This window comes from Erythranthe guttata, chromosome 7 (assembly GCF_056151865.1).
Source record: "Erythranthe guttata isolate IM_541 chromosome 7, IM_541, whole genome shotgun sequence".
NCBI classification, from domain to species: Eukaryota; Viridiplantae; Streptophyta; class Magnoliopsida; order Lamiales; family Phrymaceae; genus Erythranthe; species Erythranthe guttata.
Window position 1 is genome coordinate 13,339,007 of NC_142539.1, and position 18,740 is coordinate 13,357,746.

Consider the following 18,740-nt stretch of genomic DNA (forward strand, 5'->3'; position numbering starts at 1 on the left):
ATGAAGGCTGCTACTTCGGATTCATCAAGTGTGGGTGTATTTACAAGGAGTATGGCTAAGAATGTGCAAGCATCCTCCGAGACTAGCTCAACGCCCCAAACCATTGAGAAAGGCTTACCACCTCTTGTCAACACAAGTGCAGACGTAGAAGGTTCAAAACGAGAGACTTCACAGCCCACACCTCGTTCAACATCAAGCTACTCAGAGGTGGCATCCGTCATGACAACTAACCCTACAACCATGGAAGAGCAAATTGCAAGTTTGGCCAAGGCTATTGAGGGACTCACAAAGCATGTTCAACAACGAGATTCTCAAATTGCCAAGTTGATCGAGAAGATGAACAAAGCCGATGCTAGTCAAGTTGTGGATCAGATAGAGGCTCAAGACGAAGTTGAGATATCCACAAAGCAACAGCCAGTTGAAACCGAGAAGACTCCAACTCAAGATTTTCGAGTTTCTCCAGAAGGGATGATTCATGTAGATCAAGTGATGATGCTGATCAGTGGAACCATCAAAGACAAGTTGGAAGGAAGCTCGAAGTCTCCATCAACCTATGTCAAGCCATACACGCAAAGGATTGATGATCTAAGGATGCCAATGGGCTATATACCTCCAAAGTTTCAACAATTTGACGGCAAAGGCAACCCCAAGCAACATGTGGCACACTTCGTCGAGACTTGCAATGATGCCGGGACGTACGGAGATCACCTCGTCAAGCAATTCGTCCGATCTCTCAAAGACAACGCGTTTGATTGGTACATTGATTTGGGGGCAAACTCCATTGATACTTGGAAGCACTTGGAGGAAGAATTTCTCAACCGCTTTTACAGCACTCGAAGAACAGTCAGCATGATTGAGCTCACCAATTCCCGCCAATGGGAGAAGGAACTTGTCATCCACTACATCAACCGTTGGAGAAATTTGAGTCTTCATTGCAAGGATCGACTGCCTGAGACATCAGCTATTGAACTGTGCATCCAAGGAATGCAATGGGGACTCCGATATATCCTTCAAGGAATTCAACCTAAAAGTTTTGAAGAGTTGGCCACTCGAGCGCATGATATGGAGTTGAGCATTAATGCAAATGAAGTCGAAGAACCTTCATTCCAAAAGTCGTACCAGCTTAAAGAAGAACATGTTATAGAAGAACAAGAAGATCATGAGGATGGGGGCAAGTCTTTTGAAGAAACAACATCCTATGCAATGTGACAAGTCAAATCAAGTGAAACACTCCTTGACACGAGTTTAAAAGGTCTACATTTCCAAATCAAGTGAAGCTCTCCTTGACACGAGTTTAAAAGGTCTACATGTCCATATCAAATGAAGTACTCCTTGACACGAGTTTAAAAGGTCTACATGTCCAAATCAAATCAAATACTCATTGACACGAGTTTAAAAGGTCTACATGTCCAAATCAAATCAAATACTCCTTGACACGAGTTTAAAAGGTCTACAAGTCCAAATCAAGTGAAACACTCCTTGACACGAGTTTAAAAGGTCTACATGTCCATATCAAATGAAGTACTCGTTGACACGAGTTTAAAAGGTCTACATGTCCAAATCAAATCAAATACTCATTGACACGAGTTTAAAAGGTCTACATGTCCAAAATCAAATCAAATACTCCTTGACGCGAGTTTAAAAGGTCTACATGTCCAAATCAAATCAAACACTCCTTGACACGAGTTTAAAAAGTCTACATGTCCAAATCAAATCAAGCACTCCTTGACACGAGTTTAAAAGGTCTACATGTCCAAATCAAACGAGGTACTCATTGACACGAGTTTAAAAGGTCTACATGTCCAAATCAAACAAAGGCTCCTTGATACGAGCATAAACTATCTATATATCCAAATCAAGTCAAGGCTCCTTGATACGAACATAAACTATCTACATATTCAAATCAAGTCAAGACTCCTTGATACGAGCATAAACTATCTATATATCTAAATCAAGTCAAGGCTCCTTGATACGAGCATAAACTATCTATACATATCAAGTCAATGCTCCTTGATACGAGCATAAACTATATATATATCCAAATCAAGTCAAGGCTCCTCGATACAGCATAAACTATCTATATATCGAAATCAAGTCAAGGCTCCTTGATACGAGCATAAACTATCTACAAATTCAAGTCAAATGCTCCTTCAGTACGAGCTTAAACTGCAAATGTTTCCCCTTGTCCACATGAGTATAAACTGTGCACGACATCCCTCAAAAGGATATATTTTGAACTACGTTATGACTTGATCCCTTTATAGGGTACGTAGGCAACTTAGAATCTCTCTAAGTTCAGTCATGATTTCAAAAGATATATGTCCTTTGCTAGATCAAGCTGCAATCGAAGTTGAGCAATTATCGAGACTCATCCACTCCAATATGCATTGTCCGTGAACAAGTCTCGAGGGGGCATTTGTAGACGCAAAAAATTAATTAATTGGTTAATTAAATTAGCCAATTAAATTGTGTCTAAATTAAATTATAATTTATCCTGTAAAATAAGTTATGGAGATAATTATCAATTAATTATTGGCCAATAGGATTATTTCTTCTCTTCCAAGTTATAAGAGATAAATATCAATTTAAAGAGAGCCAATCAAATCGCGCCACGTCATCAAGTAGACTTTAAGTAGGACTCTTATTCTACCACTATAAATAGGGACCCTCTCTACACAATTCAAAAAGATAACTTAAGAAGAAGAAAGATTGAGGGCGTTCTTCAACAAATCAAGATCGAAGGAAGATTGAAAGGTCAAATCCATCAAGAACTTCAAGATCTTCAAGTCAAAACCCGTCAAAGTTCAGCGTTTCGATCCGAGATTCAAGTCGCAAGACCCTCGGAAGACGTTATTCAAATCCAAATCAAATCCGGAGAAGATCAAGTCAACGACCCGTCTCCGAAATTCAAAGTCAAACGCATATTATTCTTGAGAGAAGAATCAGAGGATTAAATTAAAGTTTGTAACCCGCAATATTTTATTTTAATTCAATAAAATTATTTTTGTGCAAGTTTTTTCTTGTTTGTCTAAATCGCAGATAAGAATTTGTTGTTACAATGTTTCTGCAATTGTTTTACAGTCAGCGCGTATTTCGAAGACGGTGGGTCTTGTCGAATGTGTAATTTGAGTTCCGGCAGTCAGAATTTGACGGGCTACCCACTGTTGGATTTCTATCGTCGAGATCTATATTTTGATGGAAATTTCGTTCATTTTTTATTGTCATATTTATTTCTATAATTTTTTTCATTTGTGAGCGAGGAATCTTGGGTGGTTAGCGGCGGCTAGGGTTTTGGTAGGAGGCGCTGGTAAGGAATTATTGACGGATTGGTCTAATATTCGTAGCTTTTTGTAGTTATGGCCTCTCTCGATCTCTTAGTGTCTGTTGATTTTTGAGTGTTTTGATGTTTCTTCAATTTTTGTTGATTTGCACTAAAATAATTTTGTTTGTTTTGATTTTGCAATTGCAGCCTAATGAACGCTATTGATCCTCTCCTTGAAGGTGTCAAAAAATTTGGTTGAAGTTATTGTTGACACTGAAATTTTGGAAACATTCACCAATTAATGGCCAAATAGATCGGTTATCAAAGGCCACAACATATTTGGGCTTTACAAATGTGTTAATTGGTTTAATCCAAAATTAAGTAATAAATTCTTATTTTTTGGATTAGCTAGTGGATCCCATACTTAGCCCAAATAAATCTAAAGACAAATATCCAAGTCCACCGACCCATGCTACAAGTCGAAACCCTAGCTCAAGCCCATAAAGGAAGGTTTTGGCTATATGCAAAAATCAGACTCACACAGACACATATCGAGCTTTCAAGCTCACGTCTCGAGCCTCCGCCTCGAACTCATAACATATTTGAATTGAAGATGTTCGTGATAGGAAATCATTCGTTAGGTTCAAGAACAAGCTTCTAAGCCCTTGAATCAAAATTAGAATAGGAGAGACGAATCAGGGGAATTTTCGGAGATTGTAATCCACTTTCGTTTGATGATAAATTTATTTGTTTCTTATATTTTTCTTGTCTAGTATTTATATATTTTGCATATATTTTGCGGATGGGAAAGTTGTGGTTAACAAATTGGCACGCCTGATGGGACAATCTTCGCTCCTCATTTCTTCCTCCTATGTTGAAGTTTAAATCGTTTCGCTGGTGCTCTCAAGAAGAACCAGGTCTTCCTTGTAGAGTTGTTGATCTTACCGGTGGTCAAATCCTACACTTGGAGGCAAGTTCAGGGACAATAATTGGTCAAAATTATTAGGATTCGTTAAATCCAATTTCATTTCAAAATGTTGTTAATTGCTCTTTGGACGTTAAGGAAAAAAAAAATTTGATGCAAGCAGTGATATTCGCAGGAAGGAATATTCTTTTGTTTCCTAAAAGCAAGAAAATCATGCACCAATATATATATTGTTAAAACTAATGAACAACGAACATAGTAGAATATTTTATGTGTATTCTTCTCAATAGAGGTTTGGGTATTTATACACAAAATAATAAGCTAAACAAGGAAACTTAATCAAATCAATTTCAAAATTACATTATGATCACATCTCATAATTATGGTACCCATATATATTAATATCTACTCATATCCTATAATTATGGTACTAATATATCTTAACATCCCACCTCAAACTCAAGTTGGGTCCATGCAGACCAAATTGAGTTTGGAAACAAGGGTGTTGAATCGACTGGTGATTGCACTTTGGTAAAAACATCATCAGTCTGAGCAGCAGAACTTGACAAACAAAAGTTCCTTGACAAATAAAAGTACGTACGCAGTAGACAACTTGATAAATCAATATCACAAATAGAGAATTTCACCATTCTCTTCTCGAACAAAGGATAAGGCTGCCACCAAGGGCAGAGGAAACGGCTACCAACGAGGCAGATGACTAGGCTGCCAACAACGGTAGAGGCTGCCAATCAAGGGCAAACAAGGCAGCTAACAACGACAGATGACAAGGCTGCCAACGAGGCAGATGACAAGGCTGCCAACAAGGCAGATGAAAAGGCTGCCAACGAGGCAGATGACAAGGTTGCCAACTACGACAGAGGAAAAGACTACCAACTATGGCAAAGGCGGATTTACAGTAGCATATCAAACAAAAACACTTTGTAGAAAGAAAAAGTGGGATAAAATTACCAAGAAATATCAATCTAACCGAAATAGCAGATTACCAACCGCAAGAAGATTTGCAAGAGGCCGGCGAACTGAATGGAAGGGGCGGTGAAAAGAGAAGCGGCTGAGAATATGTGAGAGAGGAGGTTTTGGAGAGAAGGAGAAAAAACCTAGGATTTTATCCTGACTCTGATGCCATGTTAAAACTAATGAACAATGAACATAGTAGAATATTTTATGTGTATTCTTCTCAATAGATGTATGGGTATTTATACACAAAATAATAAGTTAAACAAGGAAACTTAATCAAATCAATTTCAAAATTACATTTTAATCAAATCTCATAATTATGGTACCCATATATATTAATATCTACTCATATCCCATAATTATGGTACTAATATATTTTAACATATATAATAAACAAATCTTCCAGGTTACAATTGGAAGAAACTTGCCAAATTTTTGGCAGGCCATGGATGGAAAGAATGCCAATAGACAACTACCGAAAGCTAGATTTGCACCAGCAAACTACCAATCGCTGCCCGAAGTCCTCACCGGTGTCATCACTTTACCGCCTTTGCGAGAGAAGTGCGTTTGTTCGAGGATGCTGCTGCAACAAGAGTTTGCTTCAAATTGCCCCCAGTACAAAGTCCAGTCGGCCACCTTCAACTCACATCCACGGAACAGCTGGCTCATGTCTTCTTCCAGAGACACAAGGCAATATGGGGAGAACACTCCACGATGGCACTCCGCTCCGCCGCCTCAACCTCGCAGCCGACCGTGTAGGCACCAGGATGGGATAAAATGATTAATTCTGAAATTGAATTTTAGTGAGTTTATGAACACTTGAAAAAATAATATTTTTGAGTAGAGAAAGTAATAAGACTAGTGTTTTGTGGATGGATAAATTACTTTTCTATTTGTTTTTTTGTCTTGCTTACAATCATCTCTAGCACTCCATATTTATAGTGAGGAGTACATTAATCTTCTAATAAATTACAAGATGACTCTTAGGCTAACAACTCTTCTAATTCTAATTTAATACATAGGAAAATCAAAAGACAATTGTCTAGATACATCTAGACACTGACGCTTTAAATTAACATTTATTCCAATATCCAATCTCCCACTTATTTCTACATTGAATGCCCTCTTCTTCCAATATTGAATTGCCACTAATTCCAGTTGATCCCGGCTATGCAAGACCACTAAGGCTTTTCGTGCGTTGTAAGCATATTGAAGGAATCTTTTACATCAAATGTTGCTCTAACCAATGACGCTATGAAATTAAATTATATTGCATGATTCTTTTATATATAATATATATATATATATATATATATATATATATATATATATATATATATATATATATATATATATATATATATATATATATATATATATATATATAGGGTAAATTACAAACACCCCCTAAGGTATGGTCAAATTACAAAAACCCCCTCTTGTTTGGATAATTACATCTACCCCCCTCAACTATGATTTTTTCTTACACCTCCACCCTTATGGTGCCAAATTCAACATAATCATCTAGATTCCGTGAAATGTGCTCTAGTTTGTACTCATTTTATGTAAAAATACAGTTTCCGATGCACCACAAACTGATATATACAAGTTAAAAATCACATATTATGATCATCTTGCTTCATAATGTAGAGTTTGAATGGGATAAAACGGGTACAAAAGTGATAATATTCCATATAATCTCGAAGATTCCACTAAATTTGAGGAGTTGAGGGGGTGTTTGTAATTATCCAAACAAGAGGGGTGTTTTCGTAATTTGACCATACCTCAGGGGGTGTTTGTAATTTAGAACAGCAAATTAAAATACAAAATTATCAAAGAAAATTCAAAAGTGAGTAATTAGTTCATTTTTCTTTCCAGAAAGATAAAAATCCAATTTTTTTTAAAACCAGAATTTAAAAAAATGGAATAGACATTCTTTGTTAAAACCAGAACATTTTAAGACCAGAAGTTTAAATCCAAAATCTTCCAAAAGGAGATATCTTTGTATCAATAGTTTTACATGATTCAACTATTACAGTATAATAGTCATTATGTGATTATACATTTAAATGGCAAATTACTAAAACCCCCCTGAGGTAAGTATGAATAACGGAAATTCCCCCCACGTTCTCGTAATTACGTCAACCCCCCACACTTGTTTATGTATAATAGAGGAAGTGATAGAACCCACTTTTTAACTTGCCTCAAACCCGAAAAGTGAGACATACTTCTTGTAGTATTAATAACTACAAACAAGCAATCATGGGCATCCTAAGTAACCTAATTAAAGCAACTCAAATTCAATGATAAACAAGTAAAATACAATAAAACCATTACAAAGAGCATACCACTTGCCGATCTCCTAAATAACATGCAAATGGTAACACTCCATGTCAAAATAATTTGATGTGTGTATATCAAGTGATCAGGTGCAATTATACCTCGGCCTTTTCAATTGACATAAAAATCAGATGTTACGACTGTAAATCTGTAATGTCCTCATAGCTCGAAATATCAATGGACTTCTTTTCGACTTGAAACAGAGCAAGTTCTACCACTCTGCAAATTAAACACAAGCAAATTTCACAATTATGAAAAGAGTATGATCTTCACTTATGCTTTTATATGGTGCGACTAAGAATTCGGGAGAATACCATACTCGGGAGATCCAACATGACTGGTTGCTCCATTTGAAGAAGGTGAAGGGGAGGTTGGGCAAGATTTCAGCAGGACAACCATATAACCTAATTCAAAATAATTGTAAAAATATATATTTGTCATACTCGATTTGAGAAAAACAAATTGAATTCCAAACAACAAAGAACCTTTACATATAATTATATATATTTTGTCCATTTTCTACAAAAGCCCTAACATTTGATTGAAGAAGGGGAGTGACTGGACAATCATAGAGAGAGTGAGAGAAGGGGATGAAGGAGAGAGAAAGAGAAGCTAGATACCGTAACTAAATCGAACATGGTGGTGGGGAGGCGCGCCGCGCGAGGGAGGACTGACGGTGTTGCGATTCCGTACCTGAAAATTGAACTTAATTCCAAACAACAAAAAACCTTCACATTAAATCATATAATCCATTAAATTTAATTTTGAGACGAAGAAATTAAAGTTGGCCCTTTTCAACAGAAGCCCTAACATTCGATTGCAGAAAGGGAGAGGGAAATCGACAAAGATGGAGAGAGGGAGAGAAGGGGAGAGTGTGAGAGACAGAACTTAGATACGGTACCGTATTCTCTTGTGTGAATCAAACAAGAGAATGGCGGTGGCGGAGGCGCGACGGAGGGATGACGGTGTGGCAATTTCACACAAGAGCTGGTACGAACAGGAGAAGGAAGAAGATGGAAATGGAAGGGAAAGTAAAAGAAAATGAGAAAAAAGTCGTACAAACTAAAAATATGGGTGGGAAAATTAGGACGGAAAAAAATGTGTAAATTGTTGAGAAACTAATAAAGAATATAGAAGAAGAAGAGAACAAAGTAGGGAGAATATGTGATATATTATTCCATAGCTTCAAGTGTACAAAATACAATGCATTGCACATAATTTATAGGTGTAGAAAAGCTAGTCAAATGTCATGAGTTACAAGACCTTAATGATGAATAATGGTGGAGGTAAATAGGCTTAATGGAGAGTGTAATGGTGGTCATCCATAACCTCCAAGAATTCATAATACTCCCCATTGGATGTCCACCATTTATGGAATATGCCTCGTTAAAACCTTGTTAGGAAAACCCGATGGGACAAAACCTAAACGAAGGAAAAAGAGTACATATCCATATGAAGCTTGTGAGCGTGACACTGCCTCGTTAAAACCTTGCCAAGAAAAACCTATTGGGACAAAAACTTGGTCGAAGGAAAAAGAGTACAGTGTTGTTATAGGTTGTGCGCATGCTCCCCCTGATTTCGACATGACCTTTAATCATCTTCTCGGTGAAGTAGTTGGCGAAACACCAATTTATGAACATGATAATTTATTATTTGACTTTGATATAGCCAACTATATCCGCTTTAAGATCCACAAAATTTTTCATAAAGATAGTGTAATACACATTTTACACCTTTTGCAAATTGTAATTCTTTCATTATCTTCTTGAGGGCTTAAAAGATCTTCAATTATATCCAAGGATTGGACAAACATAATATCACTCAATAGATGAGTCTTATCCATTTCTTATTTGTATTAATGGATACATATCATTTGATAGATCTTCTTTTCGAGATGCATTTTGCCCTTTCAATATTTTTCATCTCAAATTATGTCACCAAATAATTGACTATCTTTGTGAGCTCTTCCCGAGTCTCCACAAGATTTAGATCATTTACATATATACAATGATAATGGTAAGTCAAATTAATTGATCATTAACAAGGTATTCACTGAGGTGAATGTACCATATTTTGAAGATAATATGTAAATTGATCATTTTTAGAGTCTAACTCACGAGACCTCTGATTATATGCACAATGCATTATCAATTCTTCATTAATTTTATGATCCATATAGATATGCGGTAATTGCATCCATATGATGCATGTCAAATATTTTGAATACCATCATAAAGTGATTGCATCATAAAAGTATATTTTCAAAAGGCATTCAAATTTGCCGCAATGATTTTACCCACCTTTGTACTAAAGGCTCCACAACTCATGTGTGTTGACTTCAAGTCAATGTACAATTCATTTCATCAATAATTTCAAATAATCATGGTCAATTGCATTTCTGAATGCATATAATAATGACCAATTAGATGTCGACATCTATTAAAATGTACGAGCTTCAAGCTCTTCACATTATAAAAAATTGTACATATAGTTATTCGATAACATCTTTAGTGGTCCCCATATTTCTTCATAATCAATCAAGAGCTCACTATTTCACTTTCCGGTACCGGATTCTCCTTAGAGAATTATATTCATATAAATGGGGATTGTAGTCTTTGTGGGTACGATCTCTTCTTGAGATCCATATCTTTTCATGTACCATGTATTTTTCTCTTATATAGAATTTTATATATTGCATCAATAAAGTTTTTCATAATACTTTATGTGCGTGAGCTCATTATTTATTTCAATAAGAATGTCATTCATGGACAAAACGCGCGCTTTTGAGTTTCACAATGTGGAGGGAGTATTGAGGACTACTTGTCCACTTTCAAACTCAATATAAACAAATTCAATTTGGTACATGAATATTCATTCGAAAAGAATTTTCAATTCTTTAAGATATTATATCGGTACAACAACGAAATTGAGAACTAATGGTCTCAAATGTCTCTCTATTCACTTAGAGAAAAGCTAACCATGATTCATTTGCCAATCAACTCTTTATTGGCACATAATGGTTCGATTTAAAATGATCTCGGTAGCTACCATGTAATCATCAATGATTTTCTCATCCAAATATGAATTTCATTTATGCCACCATAACTGGCAAGTATTCTCATATCATAGTAATGGATATTGGTGTTGAGGCGTCCCCCAACATCGTCTTTAAGACGAATCCTTTCATGAACGAGATAAGTAATATGATGAGAGTATGATGCTACTAGCGCTAGTAGACTTTAATTGAACGGTATTCACACCACTTATAAGTGTGTTAATCATTCGAACCAACATATATATCTCCCCCTCTTATATGCATAAATTAAGATTGGTTAGTTGTGTACCATAATTATTTTTCACCCATTTAGGGATTCACGATGCAATCACAATGTGAAATTTGTCCTTCGAGGACATTCGTTTATTAAGCCTTTCATGGCAAAATCTAATGTGCAATGTGTCCTTCTTAGACATTTTCTCTTGCACTCATTTGCAACATATATTACAATATCAAGTTGCTATTTTGTCGATAAATGCATCTAGCATTTTAGACATTAAAATTGTTGCAAATGAATTTTTTTTTTCTTTTGTGCTTAAATATTTCTATGCACAAATCTAGATGAGACAAAGATCATTTCATATAATTCACGCCGTTATACAAGAACCGGCTTCTTATCTCCCCCTTAACGGCGGGAAAATTGTCTCATTAAAATGACAATTGACAATGTATGCCATAGAAATATCTCCCATTAGGGGTGCAAAATATTGCATAGCATAAATAATAAACAAACCACCACATGATATCATGTTATGTGGCTGAATATAAATTCGTTTGAGAATCTAACAGATTCTGAACATAAATGGTCAAATTTCAAAACATAGAAAAATCAGGGACCAAACTGTAAATTTTGAAAATTTAGGGACCAAACTGTAAATTTTTAAAACTTCAGGAACAAGTCTGCAATTTTAAAAATTTCAGTGTAAACTGAAAATGTTGAAATCGATTCATAAGTGCGGATGATGAAAGGAACGAGCTGCATATTCTGAAAAATATTTGGACTGAATCGTAAACTTTTCTAATTCGGGGACTAAAATGAAATTTTTGAAAATTTTGAAGGAGTAAACTGTAAATTTCGAAAAATCAGAATATGCAGAGAGTTTGGAATTTTAACAAGAAAATCACATCCCCTTTTTTCCGTTTGGTTTGAAATTTCATCTCATCTAGACAAATATAAAAAAAATCATGTACATACCTCCATAGATATGGATTTGGAGTGAAACTTGCAACTTTAATTGAATTGGTCAATCTCGTTAATCGCAAAATCAACGCAATTTCTTTTGCTTTTGTGTTGGTGCTTGATAAAGCTTATCAACATGGTTTTATCGTGAAATGGATATATGACCAATTATTTTTTATTTTTCTCATCTCTCTTCCACTTGTAATGATGAGATAAAATTTATAGTGAATAAGCTTGAGCACCATGATAGCTTTTCATGTCAACATACTTTGAATGTTGTAATATTGTTGTTTTCACTTTCAAAGAATAACAACAATTGAACGAGTTTTGTATTAGCTCACAACTCGTATTATAGTACGATATGCTATTAAAAATCTTTATTTTGCTATTACGAGTGCAACTTGAGTTTTTATGTTGTCACTCCATGATCATAATATAGATCCATAAATTAGAGAATATTTTCTCTTACAATTCTCCATTATATGTATCTTCAAGACACATATAACGAAATATTTTACTTGTCGTTTTCAAAACAACAAAGTCAAGATTTAAAGAGAGCAAGTTATAGAGATGATCAAATATCTATCTCTCTTCTTTTTCATAAGTAACTAGATGTAATGTTACTTTTACTTATGTGTTCAAGATACATACCCCAAATTAAGTACTCCTTTCTTGAAAAATGAAACAATAATATTTTTCTCGGTGTCTATTAGACACATTTTCATTATGAAATATTTGGCTTGTGTCCTCAAGGCACATAACAATAACACGAATATTTTGTGATATCATGAGACATAAATGGATCTTTAACTTCAATGATCCAAATTTTATAGTTATGTTCATTCTTGAACTATCAAGGATAATTTTAAACTTCATGATATTTTGATATCATTGTATCACAAATGAATACTCATTTTGAGTACATATATACCATTCAAATCTCAAGGATTGAGTTTTATACCTTGATATTATGTACTTGATTTGGGGTCTTTAAGCCCTATAATTGGTACTTAATCATAAAATAATAGTACATTGAGTGGAAAATACCCATTAACTCAAATATTCAATTTTGAGTATTATAACTTAGACCTTGAGTCTAATTATATATTCAATTGAGACTTATAGTCTTCAAATTTAATCTAGGCCTCAAACTTTTATATTTAATATTCCTCCATATAAGCTTTTAAGTTTTCATATTTAAACTAGGCTTTAATTTGAGCCTAAATTTATGAACTTCGAGTTCTTTTTTCGATTGATGGAGCTTTTCAAGTTGCATAAACTAGAGAGCAAGTGGTTTTTTTTTTCCTTAATATACCACTCAAATCTTCGAGTCACTTGATTGCACGTGCTCGATTTGGGCTTCAAGCCTCAATATATAATAAAAATTGTTATAATATAACATTCAAACATTCGAGTCACTTGATTACACGTGCTCGATTTGGGCCTCAATATATAATAAAATTGTTATAGTACATTGATCATGAACGAATAGTACTATAAATGGAGAATACCCTCTAAGTCAATTGTTCAAGAGTCTTATCATTAGACTTAAAGTCAAATATACTCGATCGAGAATTTTAATCTCGTATGTAATCTAGGCTTTATGCCTTTAATCGTCCCTTTTGTTTTTAGAACATTATGTTCAAAATTCGCACAAGGGACAGCTCTGGCAGAGCTGAGTATTTTAAGTATATCTCTCTTGATCGAGATCCGATTTTGATGATTCAAAAAGTTCCGAAAAGCCAACAGAAAATGCTACAAGTTTCGTATTTTGCATTTTCTTAAATTCGGACATTATCAGGTCCAAAACAGACATCGAAGTACAGACTCGTGAATTGAACGAAAAAAATCACCTACAACAAAAGTAAGATGGTTAATATTTTATCAATTCAAAACAAGAATAATATATTTAAAATCAACTCCCTTTCATCTTCTATGGCTAAGGAGTCATCTTCCTTCGATCATCTTTACTCGAAAATTAAAGTAGAACAATCGTGCTGATAACGTGTTGAAAAACTAATAAAGAATATAGAAGAAGAAGAGAACAAAGTAGGGAGAATATGTGATATATTATTCCATAGCTTCAAGTGTACAAAATACAATGCATTGCACCTAATTTATAGGTGTAGAAAAGCTAGTCAAAGGTCATGAGTTACAAGACCTTAATGATGAATAATGGTGGAGGTAAATAGGCTTAATGGAGAGTGTAATGGTGGTCATCCATAACCTCCAAGAATTCATAATATAAATAACACTTTTCTAATGACGAAATTAATTTCGTCAAGAAAAGAAATGGATTATGACGCAATCTTTTTTCACTAAAAAAATTAGATGTTGTCGCAAAACAGTGCACGTCAATTGTCAAAATAACACCATCTTTGTTTTGTGATGATTTTCTAATGTTGTCGCATAAAATAGACTTCATTTGACGAAATCAACTTTAATCGCATAATTTTTTTTATTTATGTGACGAATTTGAGTTTCATCATAAGATCTTCAAGTAATGTGACGAAATTATTTTTCGTCACAAGAAATTGTCACATAAAACTCCTTATTTTGTAGTGCCTGAGGTATGCAGACATCTTACAAATCGCTCTAACGGTGTTAAACTCGATAGAATATTTTTTATTCTCCTGAATATTCCTCCAATAATACCAATTTTGCCCTTGTACACGAAATTACCCTTAGGGGGTAATTGTAAGCATTTTATTTAATGCTTACAATTTTGGTTGGCTTCCTGATGATGAAACCATCCTTGACCAACCTCCTAATGTTATGTCCTGTATCCAAAATAAATAATATAGAATATAAATAATCATCTCACATCAACACAATTCAGATTATTGGAGTATGCCTATTTGAACAAGGCAAATAAAACTGTCAATACATGGTGAGATTATTTACCTTCAAAGTTATAAAATCAATTTCCAACCATATTAAGAAATCATCGTGAAATGAAACCTAGGTGCAATAATCAGTGTAAACAGAATAGGCTGACTTTGTATTTTAGATATACTCAGGGTTCGCCGGCACAGAACAGTCGGCTGTCGCGGACACTGCCGTTCCAGTCCCATTGCAACGTCGCGGTTCCGTCGCGGCTCTGTCGCGGCTGGAACGGACTTTTTTTAATTAAAATGCTAAAATATAATTTATGTCAAATATATTTTTAATACCAACATTACAATACAATAATATGCTAAAATTATTAAAATTTAAAAAATAAAATATTACAACAACCTTGCATTAACATTATAAAATTACATGCAATATATACCACGTAGAATGTCGAGCTGGTTCAAAACTTTCAAGATTTTCTGTTTGAGAATCAGTCGATAAATGTGACCCATATTGTCATTATTTATAGTAAAACATACATATTATGTGATGAATTAATTTCAAATTAAAATGATTATATTTAAGTAACAGAATATTGAAAGCAAACAAAAGTTAAATAAAATTTTAATATTATATATATTCGAATTTTCTATATTTATTTATTATTTTTATTTTGATATTTATTTTCCATTTTTTAAGAATCAGTCTTTAATTTTATTTATTATTTTCTTTAAAATAAATATGTATTATTGCTCAATTTTATTTATTATTTTCTTAAAAAAAATATGTATTGTTGCTATTTCCCTTTCGGTTAAATACATAAACTATAGTCATGTTTTACTTATTGTTACTTTCTCCTATTAATAGGGAATTAGAGGGATTAGTGGGATCTCATTATCCCAAAAAATTAGCTCTTAACTCCAAAAGAAAATAATAATAATAATTTAACTTTCTTTTAATTTAAACTCTTTTTTTTTAATTTAAAAAATAATTTAGACTCTTCTACAAATTATCTCATTCCCAAATTTCTTTTTTCTTTTTCTTTTTTTTTTTCAATTTTTTCCCATTAACTCGAGGGTCTCGTTCCCAATTTTCTTTTTTCTTATTTTTTTAATTTTTTTTTTTACTTTTTTTTCCGTCAAGGGCCAGGCCGTTCCGAGCCGTTCCGGAGCCGTTCAGACCGTTCCGGCGCCGTTCCGATGCCGTTTCCCGGCCATTTCTCGTCCGTCTCGGTGGTCCGCCGCGTCAAGGGGGAGAGAACTGTTTTGTTAGGGATTCCGGAACGGCGAGCACCGTTCCCGTTCCGGAACGGCCGTTCCGGCCGTTCCGGCGAACCCTGGATATACTGCACCACAGCTCATTCCCAAAAGAATCGAAATCCCTTCTAGTAAAAGCTCCTGAAACTAAATTCTCTCTCTCCAATTTAATGTGGGTAATTGTAAGCATTTTATTTAATGAGGGAACTGCCAGTAGCATAATCGTCCCGAACACCACCCATCTCATCCCTCTAACCAGATACCAACTCCTCTTCAGCGGCGCGTAGCCCCAACGCGACTCCACAACCACCACCGCCGTCGACAAGCACCACCCCACTTGGATGTAAATCGTCGCCGCCATAAGAAGGACGGTCATCACGACTACTAAGGCGACGAAATTCGGACCGCCGTAGTCCAATTGGACACCGAATAGAAGAAGCCCGCCGTACGCAAACGCGATTAAAATCTCGTAACAGAAAAAAAATGAACCATAGAATTATCAGGTAGACTAATTTCGTCGCGAAAAGAGGGAGGAACGAGACCGGAATTGATTTGAGCGCGGAGGTGATTTCTACGGGTTCGCCGTAGAAACCGTGGATGGCAGTGTGGGTGATGGACGCGCCGCCGCAAAGGCCGAAGATGACTGCGAAAAGGAGGTAAATAAATTGGATAATAAATTGAGAAGGAACTGAATTTGAATTATTATTAATATTATTATAATTGGGCGGCGGGAAAAGGAAACGGTAAACGCCGCTGGAAATTGAGATCGGGAGGAGGAAGAGAACTGAGAGGGCGAAGAAATGGCGGGGCTGGGCGCTGATCACGCTGAATTATTGGAATTTTCAGCTTTTTTCTTTTATTTTTCACATATTTAACAGAAGGAGATAATAGACATTTCACGTTTTTTGTTAAAAAAATTCGGTCACCCGTTAGTCAAGGGGGGTTTTCGTAATTACGAGAACGTGAGGGGTTTTCGTTATTTAGGCTTACCTCAGGAGGATTTTGGTAATTTGATCTATTGATAATTATAGTTTTGGTTCCTATATTATACACAAAAATTGATTTTGATCCCTATATTGTTTTTGCCACGATTTTAATCCTCAAACTAACCACATTCTCACAGTTTTGGTCTGCCGTTTGATTTGGGTGGTAATTTGTAAGGAAAAAGTCACGTGTTTTGCACATGAGGATGTTGAAAAAATAACCCCCTTCTCACCTTCATTTTGTATTTAGCCCCAATTTTACTTTATTCTTAAACGCCGTCCTAAACAGACTTGTATAATTTTAAAAGACTCCATCTCCTAATCTCCATCACGTCGTCTTCTTCTTCCTCCATTTTCCTTCTCCACCAAAACCGGTATAATTTTAACATCACGTCGTATAATTTTAAAAGACTCCCACATTTCTTCTTGTGACTGATCTTCTTTATTTTCTTGTGTTTATTAACACCCAATAGAGACGGAGATGGTTGATGCAGATATGGAGATATGGTTGATGTTGTCAAAGTATGAAAGGGCTACATATGTTAAATACAAAGAACTAAGATTCTTCTCAAGCCAAAGATATTTTAATGGCGGAGCTGCAGAAATTGGAATTTTACTGGGATTAATATTTGTTGGGATTTATATTTTTAGGATAAAACAGTAGAATTAAAGCTAAATTTCGGCTAAATAAAAAATAGAGGTAAAGCGAAGGGTGATTGGGTTATTTCAGCATGATCATGTGTTCCACGCGTGACTGTTTCCGTCCAAATTAACATCAAAATCAAATGTCAGACCAAAATTGTAAAATGTGGTTAGTTTAAGGACTAAAATTGTGGCAACTACAATATAGGGACCAATATTGATTTTCGTATATAATATAGGAACCAAAACTGTAATTACCCCGAGTATCATACTAGACTAGGGCCTATTTAATATATATGTGTGAGATTTAGTAAGTAGGATTTAGCACGCTCATATATATATATATATGGTAAATAGCAAATATGCCCATGACAAGGGCACTTAATTAAAAGAGGGACATATAACTTTTTTGTCTTTCAAATAAATCCAGTCAATTCAAACTTATTTGCAAATAAGGAAAATCCGTTTATATATACCAAAATTACCCCCAATTCATTGAAACCCATTTCAACTCCAATTTCATGATTTAAACCCTAATTTAGCTCAATTTCATCAATTAACCAATTTTAACCCTAATTTCAATTTTGACCCGCCACCACCGGAGACCGCCGGTCGCCGGCGTTGACCGCCGGTCTCTGGCGTTGACATTTTTTTTTTTTTTTTGAAAAACTTTTTTTCCCCTGAATTTTTTTTTGAAAAACCTTAATTAATTCATCCAAAAACTCCAAAGTAGAAAGAAAGTAAGAAATCACGATGGCTCTGATAACAGCAGCACGAGCAGTAGCAGCAGCAGGACAACTAGCAGATGGTACGATAAATTCACAAATTCAAATATGTCTTCTTTCTTTCTTTTTTCGTGATAAGGTACATATATATATATCTGTGTGTGTGTGTGTGTGTGTGTGAGGGGGGGAATTTTATTGAAGCTATTATTGGGGTCAGATTACATCGCACTAGAAACAAGAGATGCATCACCAGCACATTTTTTGTTCAAGATTGAGTCGTGCTCGTTGCTTCAAAACTGCGAGATTGATAAATACGAAACAAATGATTTTGTGGCTGGAGAACACAAGTGGTACGTACATTCTTCTAGCAATTAAAGTTTTAAGTCAACTGAAGCCGTGTTGAAAGAATTACATAATCTTTGCTCACTACAAGAAATTTTATATTTCACAACGAAATATTTTGTTGTTGAAAGGGTAAAATTCCGTTGCCAATACGATTTAAAATAGACAACTCAATATACCAATATGATATGGTTCGCTTTTGTATCAATATATTATCGTT

At 34.9% G+C, this 18,740-nt stretch overlaps 1 protein-coding gene across 1 annotated transcript; it reads left to right on the forward strand.

The window, feature by feature from the left end:
• Positions 1-1,209, forward strand: LOC148769744 (uncharacterized). Its single transcript, XM_088820858.1, has one exon. It carries the CDS (start codon positions 1-3, stop codon positions 1,207-1,209), a length of 1,209 nt encoding a protein of 402 aa, XP_088676984.1.
• Positions 1,210-18,740: the final 17,531 nt, after the last annotated feature.

What these genes read in the sequence shown, in the direction of transcription:
- LOC148769744 (XM_088820858.1), top strand. Translation starts at nt 1, where the DNA reads ATGAAGGCTGCTACTTCGGATTCATCAAGTGTGGGTGTATTTACAAGG.